Genomic DNA, 26,254 nt, shown 5'->3' on the forward strand with positions numbered 1-26,254 from the left:
GATGTTGAGAGTTAAGCCTCTTGAAATGCATGCAACAATGACTTGAATGTTTTTGACACAACAGAGAATTAAGAAAGTGAATCACACCATGTTCACGTTGTCCAACTTTCTGTCAAGTTTTGTAAATGTTTTTATCAAGCTTGATTTCAAACTCATGAATCACGCCGTCACGATTCATACCATTTTTTAAAATCTCAACCACTAGAGCAATCAATATATTTATGTGTGTGTGCGTGAGTGGATATGCAAGTGGCCTAAGAATTTTGCATTTTGTCCATGTTTTTTAAGAGAAATCTATTTTTGTGCTTATTCTATGAGGTAGCTTGGTACTAGAGGTCAAATAGATGATAGAGAAAATGGATTTAGCTCATTATGATTAACTACTCTTGGTATTATTGTTGCCACCTTTCATTCTACTATGATTGATTTTCCTGCATACCCTTTTTTCATCGTGTATATGTATGTGGGTAGAAATATGTAGAGCAACGCTCGAAAAAAGCCATTTTCTTGATCATGTTTTTAAAGGGAAAACTAATCAAACAATTTGGATTTATGGAAAAATCGAGGGTGTTCTTACAAATCGATAACAAAAATACCCAATTATTCTCAAGGTCAAATGGAATTAAGGGATTTTTCAGTTTCAACCATTTAGATTACAAACCGGGGTATGTGAGCAAGAGAGAGAGAGAGAGAGAGAGAGAGAGAGAGAGAGAGAGAGAGAGAGAGAGAGAGAGAGAATTATCATCCACGGGGGTCATATATGACCCATGGGACCAAAACAAAACATTACACGATTCCTTCCAAGTGAGGATAATTGATACATATCAGTTAAGGACTGAGGGTCCATCAAGAAGATAAGATAAAGAAAAGAACAAAAACCTATGGGGGGTCAACTAAAGGGAGAGACGGTTTGGGAGTTTGAAACTCTTGGATGACAGCTTTGCCCCCTCGGTAGACTGTCCATTTACCTTGCTTGCGTGCTTCATGCATCTTCTTGAACTCGCTTGCTTTATTCTTGAGTTGATTTGTAGTTAGTTCCTCTTCGATCCAAAACTTGGATCCCTGGAGAAGTCGAGATTGGCGTAGGAGCTTCACTTGTTCGTCTTTGTTCTTGAAAGTGAGTATGTAATGCTCGGATGGTACATGCCTACGTGTGTCGTTGATCCAAGAGACAATGTTAGGCTTAACGTGGATAGGTTGAAGAATGTCATTGAGCTTGGTGATGGCTTTCCGAAGGGTGTCCTCATTGGTGCACCACGGTGGGTGGAGGCTCCCAATCCTGATCTTGAGGCCAAGAGATTCTTGTAACTGGCATTCTTGTACGATCTCCTGTATTTTGATGTCCATCTTCTTGTATGTTGCTTCATGGGATTCCTTTTGGGCCACCATGACAGTCTTGGTGAGGGAGGCTTCGACTTCGTGGGGCTTTTGCTAGTAGAGCTTGGCTCTCTACTTCCTTCGCGTCTTCTAGTTTGCATAATCGTTGTTTGAGTTTCTCATTCTCCTCGATGAGTTCTTGGATCTTAGCTTCGAGCGCTGTGATCCTTGCTTCTTGGCGGGCAGCTGGGTCCCTCCTTGCCACCTCAAGAAATCTCTTGCATGAAACAGGGGTGATGAAGGAGGACATTGGCGCCACTTGTGACACCTTCTCAAAGGCAAGACTTGAGAATGCTAGGCTTACTTGAGAATCTGAATTGTTTAACACAGAGGTGAGATCGAAGGCTTAGACTGGTGGGATCAAAGGCTAGAAGTTCGCTTATTAAGCTTGACTCTGTGTAAGTGGTGAAAAGCTTAAAGGCTCAACGTGACGAGATCAAAGGCTTAAGGATTGAGGTGAATAAAATGGGTCTATGTAGAACGGCGAGAGACAGAGTCTGTAGGTCACCGGCTTGTGCAAACGGCAAGAGTCTGCAGGTCACGTCAACAAGCAGTGCGGGACAGTGTTGAGCTTGGCTAAGGACATAGTTTGTGACCTAATGCCCCCCCACAAGGCCGCCCTTGCCCAGGGGGAGACATGCTACACAGGTGGGTTCGACCCAAGGTTCAAGATGTTTTGAGAGAGAGAGAGAGAGAGAGAGAGAGAGAGAGAGAGAGAGAGAGAGAGAGAGAGAGAGAGAGAGAGAGAGAGAGAGAGAGAGAGGGATTTTGTGCTATATTACATGCTTTGCGTATCTATACTATTATAAAAGAGGGAGGGATTCCGGGCCCCTCCCACTGACATGTGTCGAAAGCATAATCCTCCGGCGAGTGAACTCTGCACACAAGCAACACAACAAAAGAGAGAGAGAGGTCCCACATCTAAATCAGAAGAGACAAGCAAGATTGATAAGGGGATAACGGCTCATTGAAAATAGTCGGTGCAACGGCCAACTCACTGAGTTGAGTGCGGGACAGTCAGCACTCAAGGCACCACGGGCCTCTTCATGACTCTTCATTGTGCAACGGTGGGCCAAGGCCCTTGATTGGACAAAGACAGTCTCTTCAACTCTCCCATCATGAAACACTAGTGCTCTCCCCAAACACCTTCCTCATCGTCTCTTTCCCACACAACACCCACAATGGCTCGGAGGGCTGGAAACAAGGGGCCGAAATGGGGGAGCTTGCAGAATAGAGTGGCAAGCATCCTGTTCGTACTCGCATCAAGGGGACATCATGCGTAGGGGAGACACCTACAGTGCCACATTCGAGCAGTCAAAGACATGCTTGATGCCCCAAATGACGGGAGTCGACAAAGAGAAGTATGAGGTTCGTGGGACTGTTGGCCTCCAAAGCAAGGAGCATGAAGTAGGCGAAATAGCTTCATTGTTGAGGTAGCCGTTGAAGGTGACAACCACATATTACCCACCCTCTTTCCTTTGTAGGGCAGCTATTGACAGGTGCAAGCCCTGGGAACACAGCCATTGCTTGCCAATAGACACTGGCTCTTTTGATGTTCGACGAGGCACGACACTCATGTCTCCTCAGCTCTCTCTCTCTCTCTCTCTTTGTCTCTCTCTAAAGTCTCCCGCGTTAAACAAGCAGGAGAAGAAGGTTGAGAAGCACATGTCTCTTCCATGCAGAGTGCCCATTGTTAGCAGGTGAGATGCATAAGTTCATCGTAAAGCCTTCACCTCAAGGTGAGTTGCATCCGGTCATTGGCTTCGATTTTGAAAGAGAGGGTGAGCGCCGCTACGTACAGTAATATTGGGAGAAATTCTGGGTGCCAGCAAGTAGGGAGAAAGCTACTTGCACTTTTTGACTTGCAGCAACAAAGGCAATGGCACGATTTGACTTGCAGTAGCAGCAACAGATGCATCAGATGGAATTGAGCAAGCAGGAAGGCAACAAGTTGGAAGATAGGATACGGGCACTTTTCAACAGGAGGAGGGCAATTAGAGGATGGCACTTGCAACTAGGGCTGTGTCATTGGTGGTAGCATGTACACGGCCACTATCAACAAGTGCAATGCCAGCAACAACAAGTGCAATGGATTGTCGATTTTTGGGGCTACGACACGGCTGCAACCAGGAGGACATTCCCTGATGATGATAGTTGCATGAAGCTTGGAAGGCATCTCACAAATGTCAACAAGAATTACCTACCTCTCTCTAACTAAAAAAGCATCTCTTTCTCTATGCTTAAAAGATTAACCCGACTTTTTAGAGAGATTAGTGGCAGAGTTGTCAATTTGTATGTAACTTTGCATCTATACTAACATAATATGGCAGAAGTGGGAGCCCTTTACAGGTGTCGACATCTGCGAGTTGAAGGCTAAAGTCCAAAAATAAGACAAGCTCCTGTGCATGCGATAAAGAGAGAGAGAGAGAGAGAGAGAGAGAGAGAGAGAGGCCGCCAAAGGCAGCCGGCCATACTAGTAGAGATAGTAATCATGCAACTAACATCACTTTGTGACATACTGAATTCTCTATAGCCCTTATGATGCATAAATCACATCTACTAAAGTTGTTTATTCAATGCATTTTAACACCTTGTAACATGTTGCTTTGAATGATCTATTGATGCCAAGTTCTGACAACGTATACATGGTTGAGGGTGTTTACTAGAGAGACTTTATCTTTATGGTGTGTTTTGCTAGCATTTGTGCACATGTCTTTTTATACCGTCTTTACTAGGTATTTTTAAACATTTCCTAAGTACTTTAAAAGATAAGTTGGTATGTCTAGAATAGACTTAACACGCTTAAAGGTACATGATTAAGGACTATATCAATGGCCGCATAGCGGTTGCCAATGACCCACCTTCGGCCTGTTGATAAGAGCGAGCGAGACCACCCTAGGTGTGTGTTTAGCTCGAGGGAGGGCCTGCATTCCGGAACCTTAAATAATACGAGTTGTACAATTATTTCTCTTCTCCCTTGCACACCGGTTGTTCTTTCTGTTCAAACGGAATGATCTGAAAAATGAACCTTAGAAAAGTCTCGTTTGGGTTTAGCTGCTGTCGTCTCCTGGATTTGTGCTGAAGCGAAGCCGTCCTCTCTCTCTCTCTCTCTCTCTCTCTCGCGCGCGCGCGTACACACACACACACACACACACACACACACAGAGGCACATAGAAAGGTACCGGCGCACGCCCTCACAGTCACAGTGCGTTTTTAAGACGCATCAAACAGGGAGACAAAGGTATTTTCGCGATCTTCAGGTTTGCTGAATGGATTGCAAAGGAACCCTTAGTGGGCTGCCAGGATAACTAAGATCCGAGTGCAAGAACCATGGAGATTTTTACTTGAGTAGGCACAAAGCAGGTTGAGGATAATCAGCAGATAAAGCAACTTTGATTTCAACGAAAATGCCAGTGGCTGCCTCCGCCATCTACTTCTTGAATCTAAGAGGGGACATTCTCATCAACCGTCTGTATCGTGATGATGTCGGGTACATCTCTATCTATGTATCATTCATTGCACAACACTGATGTGCAGATCTTAGCTGTTCATTGTATTATCAAGAAGACATAGAACTCATGGGTCTTTACCTAGTCCTCTTAGCAATCTAGCATCTGAGTGCTTGTGCAAATGTATTTGCGAACTTGTGGTTTTCACTTTAAACGGGTCCACATGCACCATGTTGTCTGTTTTGCAAAATAGTAGAGCCAATTTGCACTTAAAGCAACATCTAGCTTCACATTTTTAATGGTTTTGCAACTGTTTGGCCAGCTCCAAAAAGTTGTTCAACGTGAAGAAGAATGTATCTGAGTAGGCAGAATGATTTGATTCATGCTTACATAACTGAGCGCAAATGTTTGTATGCACATGTTATACCATTCCATGCAATTCAGGGGATTGCAAAGAAATTGTTTGATATCTTGTTGGTCATTGCAACTGTGGAAATTTTCTGCCAATGCACTTTGATGAAAAGAGGATGAATGAGTGTTTAAGTCCTATGGATATGTTGGAGTTCTTCTTTTTCTCAGATCTATAAGTGAGAGAATATTCCTGATGCGCCATCCTTCAGATGAACTAGAGCATTGCAGATAGGATATCCCTGAGACCATCCTCAAAACATATATTTTTAGCGCGTCATCCTAGAGGAATGACGAGAATTACGCAAGGAATTTTTTGATAGGCCACGGTATTCTTGGCGTGTCACCTCCTCGGATGAGTGAATAAAGCCTCATAGGGGTTTCCGACCACCTGGGCCGAACATTTCTAATGCGTCCTCCTATGGGTGATTCAAGGACCGCTAAGGAAATGGTTTTGTAAGTTTTGGAAGGTATCAAAGTATGAGAATTCTTGGTGCGTCACAAGGTGGGTGACTAGGCATTGAGATGGGAATATCTCATAGGCAGATCAAAATATCGGATTGACGAAAAGTTGCACTGGAGACAAGCGTAGTGCACAAGAACAAAGATGGTTCTCAAAAGCTTTTTATTCAAATAGCTGCTCTCCAATAAAGCATTTGCTTTTCGAGAGGAGATCTAAGCATTTTATCGGATCTATGTGTCAGACCATAGACCACATCCAAGGAATCAGCGCCAATTTTGGGCTCCCCAGCGAAAGCAATTTCCTCTCTCTTTTTGAGTTGCACAAAAAACTTATAGTGAATTGACCTTTTCTCACTTCTCTTTAGTATCACACCCTCTCACTCTAACTAGAGGCATCGTGGTTTGTCCCCTATTCTGGGAAGGAAATGCAAGGGTGCTTCCTATCCTTGGGGGGCTGCCCGTGTTAGAATAGGTAGGGGAAGAAGCAATGAAGACACATGCTGGCCTCTGATCTGGTGGACACCTTGACTCCAATCTTTTATTCTTTTTGGCAAGGAAAAGGAACTGATTTCTATTAGGATGCCGATTCTGAGGGCAAGTACCAAATTGTTCACAAAGCAAGGCCAAAGGCGACATCTATAAAATTGTAAACAACTAGCCACATGAAAGATAGGAACTTCCACCAAAGGGTCACTCTGCAGCTGCATGCCAAGGACGAAGAACACCAAAAAGCCACCAATGGTGATGTGGAGTAAGGAATGGCTGCCATGGCAATGACTCAAAGTCGGGCTAAGCGTGTCAATCGGTACCATCTGAAAGCAAGGGCTATGGGAAAAGAGAAGGGAGGGAGTAATCGATGATGAAGATGTTAGCAAAGAAGCAACTGACATCGCCAAGGGAACCACTGAAGGAGGCCATAAGAGGACCATTAGAGGGCTATAATTGGAGCAAACAAGGAGATGTGGACCAAGAACGAAAAGAGAGAGAGAGAGAGAGAGAGAGAGAGAGAGAGAGAGAGAGAGAGAGAGAGAGAGAGAGAGAGAGAGAGAGAGAGAGAGACACGAGACGGGGAGTGGCTGTCACAAATTGATGACGTGGCAGTCCCTGCCGTACGGACAGAGCAGTACGGTAGGCTGACGTGGTAAGAGTGCCACGAATTTTCGGATTCTGCGCTGATAGTGCTGACGTGGCAAAGTGTATGGACTTCCGCGTTTTACGTTGACGTGGCTTGGCTATACGGATTTCTGCAATTAGCGCCGCTGCTTTTTGTTGGCAGATTTTGGTCAAGTTGCTTTTGGGAAGCATTGCTTTTGAGTTTTAATGCTTTTGGGGCTCTGCTTTTAGCAACCCTTGTAATCTTTATAAGTGGCCGAAGGGGGCTTACTTCTCAGAGCATCTGGACAGAGAGTCTGAGAGCGAGCACCTGCGAGAAGTTGTACTTTGCTCACAGATTAATATAAAAGAAATATCGAAAGGGACGCCAAGTCTTTGGGGCCAATCTCTCTTGGCACGGAACTGCGCCGGGCCGTGTCGCCTCTCGTAATTTGTGAATTGGTTTAAGAAATCTCTGCTGTGTCGCGACAGAATCTAGACTTGGGGTGTCCAAGTTTGTTACAGTGGTGGAGTTTCATCCCAAGAGAGCACTGGCCCCAAATGTTGGCGCCCCTTTCAGTATTTCTTTATATTGCTTCAACTGAGTACAAGCCGATACTCTCTCCTATGCACTCCCACGCGTAGATGTGAGAGAGGGGGCGAGCCCATGGCACATATTTAAACTTTAAAGGCCCTTGGCCTCTCAAAGCAGTTGCATGAAAAGCTTCTATTTCTAAAAGCATTTGGTCCCAAAAGCACTAGCGCCAAAAGCTGTCTGCATGTTTCACGGAAATTTGTACAACTGCCACATCATTAGCGTAAAACACGGAATTGCGAACACCTGCCATGTCAGTAGTCTGCAGTGCGATTCGTGGCAGTTCGTACAACCTTTGCCACATCATCAGCTCTTCATGCAGGAAAGTGAGTGTGTGTGTGAGTGGGTCTTGCTTTGTTTTAATGTCTTTAGGTCACTTGGGCCCCATCGGATGGGGTCCCATACGTTGGTAAACTTATAACTGGGAACTCTTTAATTGCTTGGCCCACTCGGCGAGGATGTGCAAGTTGGTGAGAACTCGTGCTTCTTCTACTGCTTCTAGGGTTTAGGCCCCTTGGCGAGGATGTGCAGGTTGGCTTCGTTCTTCACACATTAGTAGTTTGTGACATCCCCCCTTCTTTAAAGAAAGTAATCGTCTACGACTACCGTATATCTGCAAAACAACTCAAGTTCGTTCAAAAAAATTTCCGAGGTCATTCCAAGGGACAATTAGTTTTCTCATTTGGCTTCGTTCTTCACACATTAGCAGTCTGTGACATCCCCCCTTCTTTAAAGAAAGTAATCGTCTACGACTACCGTATATCTGCAAAACAACTCAAGTTCGTTCAAAAAAATTTCCGAGGATCATTCCAAGGGACAATTAGTTTTCTCATTCTAGATTGGAGCTCTTGATATTTGGGGTCACTGGCTTCTGAGAAAATCTCATCCAATAAGGAGTTTTTCTCATTTCAGATCGAAGCTCCTGATATTCTGACGTAGCAAAATTAGCCATCACACCCAGACCGCGCTGATCTGTAATGGGTGTCTTGATGCACTAAAATTACATACCTAGGCAATCTCACCAGGCAATCTCACCCAATTAGGAATATATTCAGTGGTTGGCACATCACAATGCAACACAAATGCCCACATATGCATGTTACAAGACACAACGAACAGCGCCACTAAGCACTCCTCCGAGACAGACGGTATGCGGTATGAAGCTACTCAACGACTACCTTGTCACTCCCCCCGCAAATAACCTAAAAAGATCCGAGCCATGAGCTCAGAGGACCGATACAACCAAACGCTCCCCATACCGCATCTTGTGTCGCTCGGAGGTTTCGAGCATACAACCAAACGCTCTTCAGACATCCCGTCTGCGTCGTTCGAAGGTTTTCCAACATACAACGAAACGTTCCCCTGACATCCCGTCTGCGTCGTTCGGAGGTTCAGACAATACCAAAACAACATTTCTCACTTTTCTGTTGAGAGATTTTGGGAGTTCATTCCTGAATTTTTGGAGAGCAGATGCTTTTGGGTGTAAGTGCTTTAGAACTGATGCTTTTGGGCGCCTCTTTTAAGTTTATAAGGATCCTTGGGCCTCACTTGTCATGTGACACATCCATGTGTCCGTGGACAAGCTACAGCATGACCAGGGTTCAGTTAGACACTTAGATTAGATGCATATCCTCCGGTTGCACACTACATGATCATCAACATTCCCATCAGAATCAATCAGGGGAATTTTCCAGAGCATTAGACCTATTTTCCCTATTTTTGACATTTTTCACTTATTTATTAAGTGACTTTTGTTGGAAACTAGGTAGGGCAATTTTGCTAAGATAATATAAAAGCAAACCAGAGTTAGCACTTTCTGGCAGAAGAGGCAACAGGAGCATTGCTCAACAGGCACCTTCTCAAGCAAGACCAACCTCAGGAAGCCCTGGCGATTTCAGCCACAAATCCTCATGCATGCTAGCGTTTTGGACCACCTCAGGCCAGCGTTTTCAGCAAGAGATTTCAGCAAGCAAAAGACTCAGCATTTCAGCGTTTTTGAACCAGCCTACTCAGCGTTTTTCCAGCCCTGCAATTGGTGTTTCCTACACTAGCATTTCAGCCAGCAGCCTAGCGTTTTCCACCAGCATTTTAGCACCTGCATCATAGCATTTTTGCAGCCTATGATCAGCGTTTGAAACAGCCATAGATCAGCATGGACCAACGTTTTTGACAAGGACAACATCAGCGTTTTAGGGCAGCAAATTCAGCAGACAGAAGAGCAGAGATCCAGCGATTCCAAGAAAGAAAGACAGCGTTTGTTGCACACAAAGTCACAGTAGCAGATAGCGTCGTCGTCGCCGTCGCCATCGCAGCTTTCAGTTTTCAACCCTAGTCTCGTGATCGTTGGCACCACCGTCGACCTCAACATAGTCCCATTTAGACTCTCATCGACATCTTGTATTAGATTGTGCAATCAATAGTAGACCACTCTCGCCATCGAGAGTGGGGCCTTCGGAGGAGGGTTTTACAACATCTCAGGTGTCGTATTCTCTTCTCTCTCTATCTCTCAGTCTCATGCACCTTCACGCACAGTGTGTCACGTGACACATTCAACCCTATGTGTCTGTGGACAAGCTACATCATGATCAGGGTTCAGTCAGTCCAATCAGTCTAGATTAGAAGTGATCTTGCACTTTTGTGAGTCTATTCGTAGACCGTGCATGCCGAGTCACTTAGTGTAGATGCATATCCTTTGGTTGCACACAACATGATCATCAGTATTGCCTTCAGAATCCATTAGAATCAGTTAGGGGATTTTTCCAGTGATTTTAGCCTATTTTCCATATTTTTGACATTTTTCACTTATTATTTTTAAGTGACTTCCCAACAAAAGTAGGTAGGGCAATTTTGCTAAGTTAATATATAAGCAAACCCAAGTTAGCACTTTCTGGCAGAAGAGGCAGCAGGAGTTTCCTGCTCAACAGGCACCTTCTCAGCAAGAACCCCTCAAGCACCTTCCCGCCAGCATCTCCTTCACCCTAGCGTTTTCTCCATCAGTACCTCCCCTAGCCTTGGCGTTTTCAACATTGCTTGGCCACCAACAGTCCCCCTGACCCTAGCGTTTGCAAATTTCCCTCATCGCCCACACCTCCCCCTGAACCCTGGCGTTTTTCATCTTGACCATCGCCAGCACATCAGACAAGCCAGCGTTTTCACTAACGCTAGCAGGCAGCCCAGCGTTTTTGGTTTTCAGCCCTTATCGCAGCAGATGAGCAGCGCTTTCAACAGTTAAGATTTGCAGCAGATTCAGCCCTAGTTGGTTGCAGAAGATAGCCATTTTCAGCCCTCGAAAACGCAGCCAGAACAGTCATTTTCAGCCACCGAAACAGCCCCGAAATTCAGCAGTTAGAATATCACAGATTTCAGCCCTAAAGTTGTCGTCGTCATCGCCGTCGTCGTCATCGGCATAGTCCCAAGTTGCATCAGTCCATTGCATTCGCATTGTACCACTTTGTGCAATCAATAAGTAGACCACTCTCGCCGACGAGAGTGGGGCCTTCGGAGGAGGGTTTTACGTCGTCTCTGGTGTCGTATCTCTCTTCTCTCTCTATCTCTCAGTCTCATACACTTGCATGCACAATGTCCATTTACTTTGTTTGTGATCATAGCACTTTCCATTAAGAACGGAAGGCTCTCCCTTCCGTAAGAACTAAAGGAACCTTGAGCACAGTTTGGAGCACTCATCTTGAGCAAAGCTCAAACATTCATTCCGTTGCACCTAACATTGGTATCAGAGCTTTGGCAGTGTTCTGTATCACTCAAGGAAAGAACCACAAGAACCACATAATTTTTTTTTAAACTTGTTGAGGTCGCACGAACCCAAGTTCACTTGGGTGTGTCGATTCCTAATCGTGTTTTTTGAAGAGTGACAGGAATCCCAAGAAAGAAGGGCTTGTCCAGCCTCCCCTTGTGTCTCTTTTCACTCATTGAGAGCGGACCGTGTACTTAGCGGCTGGCCAATCGACGTGAGGTGGTAAAAAGCAACCTTGGTGTGAGCGCAAGGCCGCCAAGGGATGCGCCCGCGGAAAAGAGTAGAACTCGGGTGAAGAGAAGATCCTTCTCAAACACAGGTTTGTAAGCAAAAGAAAACCTCAAGAACCTCAAGACCCTCAAGACCCTCAAGAACCCAAGAACCAAGAAATTCCGCATTGGCAGGTTCGAACGCCTTGCGAATAGCATGCCGGAATTTATCCCAAGAAGGTGTGTGTTTACCATCAGCAACCCGTCGTGCAAACTCGTCCACATCCTTCTGGAGTCTTGGCCAAAGGAAGTATCTCTCTACCCTTTTCATGGTGGTAGCAATGCCGCGGTGGCCTTTAAAAGGCGGACAATGGCATTCAGTCATAATCTTTTCCCTCAACGGCTGTGTAACACACAACATGGTTTTCCTCATCAAGTAGCCATCTCGAATGGAATATCCTGCTACTGTCTCCCCATCCCGTATCCGTGTGAAAACGTGCAAAATTTGGATCTGTGGCATATTGGTCGACCACATCCTCGAAGCTCCCATGATGTATCACGGAAATAGCAAGAATCCACGGCTTCCTAGACAAAGCATCTGCCACCAAATTCTCCTGTCCCTGAACATGGACAATTTGGAAGTGAAACTGTGACAAGATGTTCGCCCACCGCATCTACTTTTTCGATAGTTGCTATTGTGACAAGAAGTAGCATAAACTTTAATGGTCTGTAAGACAGTAAAATCTGCTCCGAGTATGTAGTGCTGCCATTGAGTAAGAGCATGGATAACCACCAAATGTAAGGATTCTAGTTGCTAATCCTTAATTAAGTACTTAAACTCATGATTAAGACTTAAGAAACTGAAACTGAACTTAGAACAAGACTTAGAAGACTTTGTGTTTGATTGATTGAAAGTGTGATACAAGGGTTCCTTTTATAGGAATTGAATAGTCATCAATGAAGAGGCATGTCTCTTTGTGAAGAGACATGACTTTAGGCGAAAAGACACATCCTTTCGGCGAAGAGCTGCAACCATTGGGTGAAGAGTCGCATCCGTACGGTGAAGGGGTGTGACCAGTCGTCGAAGGAGTGTGGCTTTTGGTGAAGAGGTATGTCTTTTGGGTGAAGGGGTGTGACCATTCGAGAACAGGAGTCCTCCTGGGTTAGTCACACTTCGCATCTGCATCTGTAATGAATCAAGAAGAGTGTAACAAGTCACAATCGTGACATTCCCTCCCATTTACATTAAAACCCCGTGTTTAGATGAAAGTCGTCCGCTTTTCAAAGAATTCTTGAAGGAGGTTTGGATACTGCTGCATATCTTCATCCGTCTGCCAAGTTGAGTCTGACTCATCAAGATCCATCCACTTGACAAGAAATTCTGTTGTGATCTTTCGTCTTGTTTCTTTTTGTCTTACATCAAGAATCTTTTCTAGAACAAGAATTATGTGTTCATCTTCAATTTTTGGTACATAAGAAGATAAGTCTGGAATTGGCGAATCTCCTTGTATGTATTGTTTGAGCCAAGAAATGTGGAAAGTTGGATGAAGTTTTCCCCATGAGAGTGGAAGTTCCAATTTGTAACTGACAACCGAGTACTTGTTGATTATTTTGAAAGGTCCATAGAAGCGAGGGCGCAACTTTGGAAAGACCGATTTCACAGTTTTGTAGCGATGAGGTGCCACATATAATAAAACCAAATCTCCCTCTTGGAAATCTGCATGTCGTCTATGCTTATTGGCTTGTTTCTGGTACTTTTGTTGGACATGAACCAACTTGTCACGTACTTGAATAAGTACATCTTGCATTTCTTGAACCAACTGATCTGCTAGAGTTACTTTCTGTTGAAGAATAAAGTTTGTCGGTATAAGAGGAGTATGCCCATAAGCTGCTTGGAATGGAGTCATGCCAGTTACTGAATGGATAGAGTTATTGTATGCGAACTCTATAAGTGGCAAATACTCTTCCCATCATCCCAATCGAATTTGTATGTAATGTCGAAGCATTTCTTCCAAAATTTGATTCACTCTTTCTGTCTGCCCATCAGTTTGAGGATGGTATGCTGAGCTGAATAACAAATTTGTACCAAGGGATTTGAAAAGGGATGTCCAAAAATGCCCTGTGAATTTTGGATCTCTGTCTGAAACAATAGACTTTGGTAATCCATGTAATCTGAAAATGTGTTGCACAAACAATTGCGCAACGTCTGGTGCCGAGGCAGCTTTCTTGCAAGGAATAAAATGTGCCATCTTTGAAAACCGATCCACCACTACGAGAATCTGTGCATTGCCTTTTTGAGAATGAGGCAATGTAGTGATAAAATCCATACTGACACTTTCCCATCTTTCTTGAGGTACGGGCAAAGGATGAAGTAACCCTTGAGGAAGTTGTCGAGAGGCCTTCATTGTTTGACAGGAATGACAAGCTTTGACAAACTTGATAACATCTTGCTGCATTTGTGGCCAAAAATATGTTGCAGATAACAATCTGTCTGTCTTGTTGATGCCTGGATGAGCAGCAAAAGGGACTTCATGATGTTCTTGGATCAAAATTTTCCGCAATGGTGTATTTTGTGGAACACAAATGCGATCAATGTAATACAGCAAGTCATTGACAATGGTGTAAGCTGCAAACATATTCATCTCTGCAGGAGTCGGAGTAGAGGATTTAAGGGCTTGAAATGCATCCCCAAAATCTCGATCTGTCAAATACTCATGCTTGAAACAAGCAGGTATCTCCATCTGCACACCGGAAATGGCAAAGTTGATGGCTCGAGGAAGACGGCTTAAGGCATCTGCAACTGCATTTGCAAGGCCTGACACGTATTGAATAATCATATGAAAATTTGTCAAGAACTCAACCCATCGTCCTTAACGAGGATTCATCGCCGGTTGAGTAAAAATGTATGTCAATGATTGATGATCTGTTTGCCAAGGTGGAAAGGTACGTAAGGTACGGTACGTGTTCGGTACGTACTGTACGTAGTACCGAATGGATTGAGTGGTAAGGTACGTAAAATTCGTAAGGTTTTTTTCGAAAACGTCAAAAACCTACAATACGGTCCGTACTTGATAATAAATTCATAAGTATCACTTCTAGGATATTAGCTCACTGTTCTACTATCCAAGGCTGTCATAAATAGACAATCCAAGGCGAGTCATCCGCACTGGCCAGTAGTGTCGATGCTAGTAAGGTGCCTCAACACACGCGTCACCGTACTTGTCTTCTGTTTTCCACAATATTTGCAGGCCCAAGTACGTGTTCCTAATCCTGCTTGCCCTCCTGTATTTACCACCGCAATGACAGTGGTGTGTGTGCCCCAGACTGGGTTGGGTTTGCGAGGCATGGTGTACCTATAGCTTGGTGAACAAAAACATTGATGCTATTGCGAGAAACACACAAGGTATGCGCGAGGGAGACGGGAGAGACTCGCGAGGACGAGCACTTACCTTCACCGCGCACAAGGTTGCTCTGCAGGTGAGTTTGCAGAGCTCTGTCTGCAATAAACAGGCGCCCAAACTCTCTGTAGTACTCTGTAGTCAATAGTTTGCAATAAACAGGCGCCCAAACTCACTTTGTCTCAATAACCAGGCGCCCAAACCCCCAAAACAGAGGCGAAATTAAATCCAAAAACGCGAAGGGGAAATTTGTTTTTTTTTGTTTTTTGTACAGTACGGATCCCGGTACCGTACTGTACGGACGTACGTTACCATATGGATCCGTACGTACGTACGGATCCTACCTTGCTGTCTGCACCACGGAATCTGTGCCAAGAAGATAATGTTTCCAAGTGCGGTAAGCATGAACAATGGCTAAAAATTCCTTGTCATAAACTGGGTATCTCATTTGTATGGCTGAAAATTTGCGGCTGTCAAAAGCAATGACACGCTCATTCTGCATAAGAACACCTCCAGAAGCACGATCTGAGGCATCGGTCATGACCTGAAAAGGTTGAGTAGGATCTGCAATAGCCAAAACTGGAGTTGTCGTCAAGGCATGTTTAAGGGCTTTGAACGATTGTTCTGCTTCTTCAGTCCATTGAAGTTTATCCTGCTTGGTAAGCTCAGTCAAAGGAGTTGCAATGTCGGAGAATTTGTGGACCTTGGTATGATAAAAGTTTGCAAGTCCCAAAAAGGAGCGCACATCTGAGATGGTGAGCGGTAAAGGCCAATCCACTATGACGTGTATTTTCTTGGGATCGACTGCAACGCCACTGGCAGAAATAATGTGACCAAGGTATTCCACCCGATTCTTGAAGAAATCACTTTTCTTCTTATTGATGTATAGCACATTGGTTCGCAAAACTTGGAAGACAAGCTTCAAATGTTCCTTGTGATCAGCCATTGTTCGACTGAAAACTAAAATGTCATCCAAATACACAATCACGAACTTGTCCAAGTATGGTCCGAATATTTCGTTCATCAGCGTCATGAAAGAGGCCGGGGCATTGGTTAACCCGAATGGTAATACCAGAAATTCATAGTAACCATACTTTGTGCGAAAAGCTGTCTTGTACTCATCACCAATACGAATGCGAATTTGGTGATACCTTGATTTTAGATCAATTTTGGAGTAGATCTTTGCTCCCAGTAACTGATCAAATAACTCGTCAATGCAAGGCAGGGGAAACTTGTTTTTGATCGTCAACTTATTCAAAGCACAATAGTCGATGCAAAGACGCATAGATCCATCCTTCTTTTTGACCAACAGAACAGGAGCTCCAAAGGGACTTTTGCTTGGGCGAATATGACCCTTATCCAACAAATCTTCTAGCTGCCGCTGTATCTCTTGAGACTCTGAGTATGAAACTCGATAAGGGGCTCGAATTGGTGGAGGTTGGCCGGGGATCAAATCAATGGGATGATCCTCGGGACGCCGAGGAGGCAAAGTTGTTGGTAGCTCGTCGGGAAACAAGTCCAAATGTGGTTGAAAGAAGGGTTGCTGCAAATAGGCAATATTTGAGGAGGATTTAACTTCTGCTTCTTCTGCACCGGGTTTAACATCTCTGAACATGATTAAGGCAGTAGCACAATCACGTTTTCGAACTAGCCGTTTGACTTGTAAAGCAGAAACCAATATAATGGGTTTGGCACTGAAAAGACCACGAAGCTCTATTTCCTGTTGCTTGTGAAAGAGCCGAATTGAGTGATCTCTGAAACTGATTATTGGATCATACTGAAATAACCAAGATTGACCAAGGATCAAGTCGTAATGTGACAAGGGCATAACTGAAAAACCAAGCTGATCTTGGTAATCCTGTATCTGAAAATCCAGCTTTTCAATCCTTTTGTTGCACTCGAGGAAGGAACCATCAGCAAGTTCTATTGCCTCACTAGGTTGAGTTTGAAGGCGCAATTTAGTAATCAAAGATGTGCTGACGAAATTAGTAGAACACCCACTGTCCACAAGAACGTTGATTGGCTGCTTGCCAACAAAGCCAAGGAGGCTGAGAACCTGATTCGAAAGATCCACTGGAGTAGTAACGTGATTCCGAGCATTCATCATTAAGGCACTTACAACCTTGGAAACTCGAACACAACGTGCTGCCTGTTTGCCTTTGTCTGGGACAGGAGGTTGGCTGTGGATAGGTTCTGCAATTGTGGTCTCCATGTGAGAATTCTGGCGAGGATTTGAAGGATTTGGCTTCTTGGGGCATTCATACCATCTGTGATCTCCATGACAAATTGTACCTAATCCTGTACGGTTGGAGTTGGAGGTTGAAGGAGTTGATGAAGAGGATTGCTGTCCAGAGGATGTATTCGGCCGAAAATCACGACGACCATTCCTTCTATGATTGGGACGATGGTTTCGTCGATTCTGATTATTTGCCGAAGAGGAGGCTCTGGAAGTGGCTGCTTGTCCAGAAGATTGGGGTCGGAAAGAAGTTTGTCAAGCAGAGTATTGTCTCGAAGAGTGAGCTCATGAGAAAGAACGCTGATTCTGACCACCTTGTCCTTGGTAATTACGTTGTGAAGAGCTTGCAGAATTGGAAACTCGATCACCAGGAAGGAAACTTCTGAGTGGGCGCCGATTGTCACCAAGACGCTCAACATAAGCGATTGCAGCATCCAGTGTGGCAGGGTTAAATTTATGGACATCATCTCGCAGGGAAGGCTCAAGTCTGTTAACAAAACTGTGGAGTTTGTCGGAAGGACTGAGTGTCTCTATCTCAAGAGTTAATTTCTGAAACTCTGAGATGTACGCGACCAAGGAGCCAGTTTGGCTCAGGTGGCGGAGAGAAGACCGGGCGTGGAAATCGGCATTTGCAGGCTCAAAAGCCTTGCAAAGAACGCGCCGGAATTTGTCCCAAGTAGCGGTGATTTTTCCATCTTTGATGCGGCGACGCCACCAAAGGAATGCAGTATCCTTTAGTAGAGAGCTAGCCAAAGCAACTTTCTTGCTTTCAATGAGATGAGTATTTGAAAAGTAGACCTCCATTTTGAAAAGCTAATGGTCCAGCACGCGCTTATCGCGGCGACCGTTGTATGGCTCGGGCAACTTTGCATCTATCTTCTTTTTTTGTGCTGTGTTTATTATCTTAAAAAGATATTTCAATTCAGGATTGTCTACCTCTGGTTCCGGAGCGTCGACTTGCTCAGGAACTGACTCTGCTACCGAAGAAACTGAATGGGTAGCTGGCTGCGTCCTCAAAGAAGAAAAGGCGTGCAGGACATCCAAACGTGCGGTCATCGATGCAAGACCGGTGGATAGGGCCTCCTGGAGGACGGACATCTGTTCTCTGAGGATGGCTATCGGATCGGCTGGTGCAGCACTGCCTGTCTCTGACATTCTGACGGCTCAGAGGGAATATCTCGGAGAAGCTGGAGAGGTGTGGTTGCCGTAAAAAGGTGAAGCTGCTGCTGATGCTGCGTCCCACTCCTCTAAGAAATTTGGTCCAAGATCCGAATCCTCGATATCTTCCACCTCGTCGATAGGAGGTGTGTTGTCTGGCGTCAAAGGCGTGTAGTCCTGAAGCTGTAACTTGCTGTGAACCCGAACTAAAGGCTGCTGGGAAATGATATCGTTTACTGAATCCACGCGACATTCCGTTAGAGAATAGGCCAAGTGGGGGTACCGGCTCAGTATGTGCTCGTAGTGTGGCAAATGAAGAGGCTCGCATGTAACGATGATATGCCACACCACCCAGCCCTGTGAGCGCGAGGCATGCCGATGAGTGACATAAACCAGGTAATTTTGGGGCAACACTGTTGGCTGTAATGTAGGTACAGGAGCAGGCTCGGGTGCCGGAATGAAGTCGGGAACCTGTCTTTCCTCTGGAACTGGAACTGGAGACGGGGAATCCGAAATAAGAATGACTTCTGGTTCGAATGCGGGTTCCGGTTCGGGTACGGGTTCTGCTTCGGGGGTATCTGGTATAATTATCACTTAGGGAGCCGGAGGAGGATTTTCTGGCAATATTTCTTCGGGTACCTCGTCTATGTACGAGAGAAAATTGACGGGAACGTCGAAGGCATCGTCGTCCATGACTCTGAACAAGCCCACGTGCGCGTCTGTTGATAGCCAGAATTGGTGGCGTTGGAAGTTAGCAGAAGAGGGTGCGCTGAATTTCTCTCATGATGGCGCTGTTTGCCATTGCGCTGGCTGCCGCTGGCCTCTTGGTTTTTTTTTTTTGTTTAATTTTTCCACAAAGGGGTGCCCACTTAAAATTAAGTTGGGCGGCCGGCCAAAATCTTTTAAAGTAAAAGGGTGGCCTTGGTTAAAAAAAATCCAGCGCTGGCTTTTTTTTATGTGAAACGCTGCGCTGCTGGCTTTTTAAAATGCACGCTGCTGCCTCTTGGAAAAACAGCCAGCGCTGCCATGTTTGGGCTGCCGTGAACGAGTTGCCGGGTGAAGGGGCGGCGTGGATGCATGGGCTCGCGGCTTATGCGCAAGGGAGATCCACGCGAAGCGTCACCTACTGTTGGAGAGACTTACTCCAGAAGTGCAACTGGTATGCCGCAACACCAACGCTTTTTGCCATCTTCTGCTTAGCTTTATGTATGTGTTTGAGAAAAAAAAATTACCTCATGGCCATCTTTCTTCGGCTTCCATACAACTCCGGGAAGGGGGAGAGTACCGGTGAGGGTGAGAGGCTCACAACCTTCGGGTCCCCGGAAAAATTTGCTTTGATACCACTGTAAGGATTCTAGTCGCTAATCCTTAATTAAGTACTTAAACTCATGTTTAAGACTTAAGAAACTGAAACTGAACTTTGAACAAGACTTAGAAGACTCTGTGTTTGATTGATTGAAAGTGTGATACAAGGGTTCCTTTTATAGGCATTGAATAGTCATCAGTGAAGAGGCATGTCTCTTTGTGAAGAGACATGACTTTAGGCGGCGAAAAGACACATCCTTCCGGCGAAGAGCTGCAACCATTGGGGAAGAGTCGCATCCGTATGGTGAAGGGGTGTGACCAGTCGTCGAAGGAGAGTGGCTTTTGGCGAAGAGGTATGTCTTTTGGGCGAAGGGGTGTGACCATTCGAGAACAGGAGTCCTCCTGGGTTAGTCACACTTCGCATCTGCATCTGTAATGAATCAAGAAGAGTGTAACAAGTCACAATCGTGACACCAAAAGCTCTTTCTCATAAATTTGTGCTGTCAATTCCGGTCTTGAGAACAATCGGCTCTCGTAAGCAATGACATGGCCTTCTTGCATTAAGACCGCACCCAGACTACGACCACAAGCATCACAATATACTTCAAATGACTTCTGCAAGTCATGCAAAGTCAAAACTGGTCCCGTAGTCAATTTCTCTTTCAAAGTCTGAAAGGCAGTCACCTCTGTGGATCCCCACGAGAAAGGGACTCCTTGCTGCGTCAAGATATGCAAAGGGGAAGCAACCTCTGCAAACTTTCCAATGAATCGCCTGTACTACGAACACAATCCCAAGAAGCTTCTAACTTCATGGACATTCTTCAAATCGGGCCAATCACGGATAGTCTCTATCTTGGCCGGATCCATCTGCACTCCTGCTACTGACACAATGTGTCCCAAAAAGTGTTTCTCCGGTAGGAAAAATTCACTTTTCTTTGCATTAAGCAACAACTTGTGATCTCGTAATGCCTGAAAGACTTGAAGCAGATGATCTCTATGTTCTGCCTCATTCTTGGAGAAAACAATGATATCGTCAAAGAAAGTGCCAACAAATAGTCTATACTCTCGAAAAATCCTGTGCATCATCCGATTAAATATCGCAGGAGCATTGGTAAGGCCAAAAGGCATCACCAAAAACTCAAATAACCCAAAAGTCGTCCCAAAGGCTGTCTTGTAGATGTCTCCTGGCGCGATTCGGATCTGATGATATCCACTCTTTAAATCAATCCTGCTAAAACACGAGGATCCCTGTAATCTGTCAAGTATATTGTCGATTCTAGGAATCGGAAATCTGTTCTTGATGGTGATTTTGTTGAGAGCTCTATAATCGATGCACATTCTCCAAGATCCGTCTTTCTTCAAAACCAACAACACTGGAGAGCAATACGGTGAAGTACTAGGCTGGAAAGACCCTTTTCCAAGAGGTCTTTCACTTGGTTCATAATCTCTTTGTTCTTGGCTCGGCTCACACGGTAAGGTGGCAGGTTCGGTGGTGTTCTTCCATGTATCAGTTCAATGGTATGATCTTCAAGACGAGCAGGTGGTAACTCGCCTGGCAGGCCCTTTGAGAAGCAATCGGCATGGGAGGGGAGAAAATCTTGGCATTCTTTATCAAGTTCAGACATATTTGTTCTATCCTCATCACTCAATTCTTTCAAAAAGATAGAGTAAACAAACATATTGGATTTCATTAATTTAGAAATGGCCGAAGCCGATACAATAGGGATAGACTCGCCCTTAATATCAAGTACAATGGTTCTCCCCTTCTCTGTGGTCAATGTCGCTTTCCTTGCCCGATAGTCGACCACGGCGTTGTTCTTGTGGTACCAGGGAATTCCCAAGAGGACATCACAACCTTCCACAGGCATTATGTAAAAGTCCTCGTGCCCCAAATACCCCGAAGTTTGCAAATGACAGGTGTAATGGCTATGTCCCTGCTGGGTGTCGCTAGAACTGTCTCCGCAAGTGGCCCCATCCGATCGGGAGTGATCTCGAGCCGCGCCGCCAATTCGGTGAAATGAAGTTGGCCTTGGCTCCTCCATCAAAGAAGATCAGGGCTTCCTGGTCTTTCACTTTGCCCCGAGCTCGGCAAAGTTCTGTACTCTCGTCTATCGTGCTGGGGATCTGTACCCACGCAATCTGGAACTAGTTCTGTTTTCATCTTGCCTTTTCTTCCACGTTCCTAAGCTGCTCTCGAACTCTCAGGCCTTTCGTCGTCCTTGTCGTTTTGTTCTTTCTGGCCTTCTAGGGCACTTCACGGAGATATGTCCAGTTTCCCCGCATCCAAAGCACTTCCCCTCCTTGATGTAGCGAGCCCGCTCTTGAGGAGTAAGCTTGGGTCGTGCATCCTTGTCTTTCTGTTCTGGGTTGCTCTTTCTCTTTCTAGTTTCATTTTTCGAAGTCTGTTCGGCTCTTTGCATCATGATCTCATCTGTGGGGTAGGTCAGACTGCCAGAGTGAATGGCAAGACCCCGTTTCGCATGACTCATCAACTCCTGATGGAAGTTGACTTCTGTTCCAAGCAGTGGTCTCGAATCTCTGTAGGTAGACCCAAGGTAAACCGCTCAATCTGTTCCTTGAACAAGATCTTCTTAAATGAAGAGGCGGGTAGAAAAGAGCTCCAGAATCTTTCGCAATAAGCGTCCACTGTATCCTTCTTGGTCATCCGGAGATGGTTCCAAGCAGTTCGTATATCACGTTCATATTCTCGAGTCAGCCAAGAAGAAATAAAAAGCCTCTTGAATTTCAGCCATTTAACTGGCGCAGTCTTTGTTTAATAGAAGCGTGGACCACCAAGTTCGACATTCCCCTTAAAGTAAGAGGCAGCTCTCCGAATCTTAGAGTGCTCTGAGTAACGCCCTCCAGAGAAAGGGATGTCAAACTGCTGTATAAAAGACAAGGCCTTTGAAGCATTTCTATAACCAGAAAAAGTGTCAAATTTTGTTGACTGTCCACCTTCCTTAAACTCTCGGACTTTCTCGCTTTTATCTTCCAGAAAGTCATACTGGTTGGCTTTGTAAAAATTCTTCTTCTTTGCGTAAAAGATGCTGTCATCAGAGTCCGAACTATCTGAAGACGAGCCCTCTGTAGAACTGTCAACCACAGGGCGAGATTTTGGCTTCTTTGCCTTTCCGAAGCTTTGCTTTTTGCTTCGCTTTTTACCTTTTCTGTCTTCTTCGCTTGAGTCAGATGAGCTAGAAGAATTGTCAGAAGAAGACGAAGAAGAAGAAGAACTGGGTACTCCTTCAAATCTAACACGCTTCTTCTGCTTTCTTGCCTTTTCAAATGTCGACTGACGACCCAAATAACCCAGGAAATCAGCGCCTTTCTTCTGCTTTTTGTCGTGCTTTTTATCTATGTTTTGCGCGTCAAAAAGCTGAGCAATTCGTGTATCAATCACCTCTTCCAATTCTTGCTCTGTGTACATCCTGGGCGTAGGAGGTTTCTTAAGAGCCGGTTTGAGGGGTCGCTCTGTGGTCTTCTTCCATTGCGTGTGCACCTCATCGAAAGAGGTCTCGCTCATATATTTTGCAAATTTTGGGTCCTTCGCAAAATTGAGCATTATCTTTGTTGCGTCGCCGATCAATTGTTGACGCTTCATCTCTTTGAGCTTTGCTTGAGTAGGCCGAGGTGGGCCATACTCCTCGCGTGAATCTTCGTCCCTTCCCGCATCTCCGGATGCAGAGGGAGTCGACTGATCTTTGCTTGAAGCCATATGTGCCGCGGAAAAAAATAAGGATCGGATTTCCCGTAGAAGAGAAATCGGCCGTGCTTTGATACCATTGTAACAGACTTGGACACTCCAAGTCAAGAATTCTACCGCGACAGTTCAAATAACCACTTCAAAATAGTTCACAGTTCACAATTGATTCGACATTGGCCTGACGGAGTTCTATGCCTAGAGATATTGGCCCCAAAGACTGGCGCCCCTTTCGGTATTTCTTTATGTATTAATGTGTGTTCAAAGTACAAGAGTGCGGGCCGACGCTTACACTCAAACTCTGCATCCAAATGCTCTGAGTTATGAGGCCTTGCTTGCATATTTAAAGATTACAAGGGATGCCAAAAGCAGAGCCCAAAAGTTGCCCCAAAAGCTTAAAATCAAAAGTTGTCCCAAAAGCTTAAAATCAAAAGCTTTTGAAAAATAAAGCAGGTTCTCTCTCTCTAGCCATACTGCCACAAAAATAAAGCAAAGAGTTTCCTCTCTCTCTCTTTCCAATTTGCGTGGAGCCAATAAAGCAAAAGATGGCCCCAAAAGCAAATTTGCCGCAGACTCAGCCTCCGCAATTTCCGCTGCAATTTGCGGGCTGCCACGTCAGCAGATACAATAGGCTTTCCGGATTTTGCGGGAGTGCCACATCAGCAGGAGCATTTCCAGGAGTCCTTGTCTGGGGCTGGCCATGTGGGGAATGTTCATGCCAGTAGCCACGTCACCAGTTTGTGACACGCAGTCATCCCTAGCTTTCCCCATTGTGTGGAGCAGAGTTACCCGGAACGTGGAACGGGAACGACAACGAGCCTTCCCGCGGAACGAGGGAACGGTAAGGGGTTTGGAATGGGAACGACGCGGGATGGGAGGCATAAAAAACACCCAAATAATGCAATTTTTAGCGAGAAAGAGAGAGAGCTTGAGCCTTCAGGGTTTGAGAGAGAGAGCTTGAGAGAGAGGCTTTACTCCTTGAGGGCAAGGGAAAGAGAGCTGGAGAGCTTGAGGGTAGAGCTTGAGAGCAAGGGAGGGAGAGCTAGAGAGCTTGAGGGTAGACCGTAGAGCTTGGGGCTTGAGAGCAAGGTTAGAGCTTGAGAGCAAGGGAGAGAAGAGAGAGCCTTGCGTCAATTGTGAAGGAAAGGGGTGGGGAAGGTGCATTTTATGTCACGTGCACACTTCACTTGCGCCACCTGGAGACGCTTTTGCCATGGTCTAGCATCAATCATAGCCTAGCTTAGGACTGAGCCTGGCACTTTGGCAGGACGTGCATGCCCAGGCCGGTCATAGTTGCATACCCTCTCTTGAACAAGAACAATCATTTCATCATGCAGGCATTTTACTATAAGTCATTTTATTAAAAGTGACTTTTGGAATTCTTTTTGTAAGTTTGTTGGAAAAAATAGGCAGGGCAAATTGCTAAAGATCTATAAAAGAAACCCATTGGGCACTCAGTAGAAGCAGAAGAAGCAAGGACACAAGGAGGCATGCACCCAGCAATCAGGTAGCACCTCAGCCTGGTGTTTTCAGTTTTCAGCAGATAGCCCAACGTTTTCAAATTTCAGCTTTAGCCTCGCAGAACTCGCTTCCACCCGGTTGCAGATCCTCCCAGATTCCCCATCTAGTATTGGATCAGCCTAGCGTTTTCAGAATTCAGCAGATCAGCTAGCGTTTTCAGATTTCAGCCAGATCAGCCAGCGTTTTTGCGAAGCGGTTGCAGATCCAAGCCGTAGTACCGCCACAGTAACAGATCTCCAGCAGAGCATCTAGTGTTGTCAGTTTACAGCTTTGACGTCGTCGTCGTCGACATCATCATCGTCATTGCAGATCCCTATCTTGACGACGACACCTTCGTCATCGTCATCGTCATCGCAGATCCCTATATTCACGACGGCACCTTTATCATCGTCATTGCAGTCCCGGACTTGACAACGATACCATCGTCGTCATCGTCACAATCACCATCATCGTCGTCGTCGACATCATCGTCGTCGTGTACAAACGTCAACTGCAGATTGACATATCTGTGAACAGATTGATTAAGTACTCCAAGGCATTGAGAAACACCTGATTGATAAGATTTACTCGAGATGGCGTGTGGCCATTGCTTCTCTCAGGTAGGGAGGAAAGCCGAAAAGACAGATGAGTGTAGAAAAGCGGAACCTGTACTCGCAGAAAGACATGGACAAGCACTCTTGAAAAGAAGCACTTCTACAAAGCCAACCAATATGACTTCCTTGAATTCAAGAGCAAGAAAACAAAAGAATTTAAAGAAGGTGGACAATCGATTCAATTTGAATCCTTTTCTGGGTTACGAGATTCTTCGAGGGCTTTGGCCTTCATTCAACAGTTTGACATAGCCTTCTCTAAAGGGAAATGCTCGAACATGGTGGTCCACTCTTTTTCTGAGGTAGGAAGCTCCGGTTAAATGGTTGAAATTCAAAAGGCTCTGTAGTTCTTCTTGGCCGACTTGGGAGTACGAATGAGATATACTAACTGCTTGGAATCATCTTCGGATGACCAAGGGAGATTCTTTGGACGCTTATTGCGAGAGATTTTGGAGCTCTTTTCTACCAACCTCTTCATTTATGAAGGTCTCTTTTAAGGAACAGATTGAGCGGTTTTGTTGCGGACTTCTTACAAAGATCCGAGACTATTGCTTGAAACAGAAGTCGAATTCTATTCAAGAATTGATGGGTCATGCGAAACGGGATTTTGCGATACATTCGGGAAATTTGACTTACCCCACTGATGCGATCTTGACTCAGAGAACCCAACAGACCTCTCACAATGAAAGTAGAAAGAGAGAGAGTTCCCAGGACAAAGAAAAGAAAGATACACGTCCTCGACAGACTCTTAGAGAAAGGGCTATCTATCTCAAAGAGGGGAAGTGTTTTGGTTGCGGGGAATTTGGACACATCTCCGCAAAGTGCCCCTGAAGGACACAATAAGAACAGACTAAGACAGCCCAGAGAGTTCTAGAGCAGCAGAGGAATGTGGCAGAAAAGGCGAATGAAAATGGAACTGGTACCACATTGCGTGGAGCCCGAACCGAATCAGATGAACGAAAGTACAAAACTTTGCCGCACTTGGGGCAAAGTGAAAGATCA

The 26,254-nt window shown here is 45.2% G+C and overlaps 1 protein-coding gene across 1 annotated transcript in view; it reads left to right on the forward strand.

Annotated features, from left to right (window-relative positions):
• The first annotated feature begins 4,346 nt into the window (after positions 1 to 4,346).
• Positions 4,347 to 26,254, forward strand: part of LOC147427042 (Clathrin adaptor complexes medium subunit family protein) — a 110,338-nt gene continuing 88,430 nt past the window's right edge. The window contains exon 1 of the mRNA XM_086498096.1: positions 4,347 to 4,868. Within this exon, the coding sequence (XP_086354222.1) occupies positions 4,786 to 4,868 (83 nt within the window). The 5' untranslated portion in view covers positions 4,347 to 4,785. The remainder of the gene's footprint in view (positions 4,869 to 26,254) is intronic.

This window comes from Adiantum capillus-veneris, chromosome 24 (assembly GCF_014529385.1).
Source record: "Adiantum capillus-veneris isolate H3 chromosome 24, ASM1452938v2, whole genome shotgun sequence".
NCBI lineage: Eukaryota > Viridiplantae > Streptophyta > Polypodiopsida > Polypodiales > Pteridaceae > Adiantum > Adiantum capillus-veneris.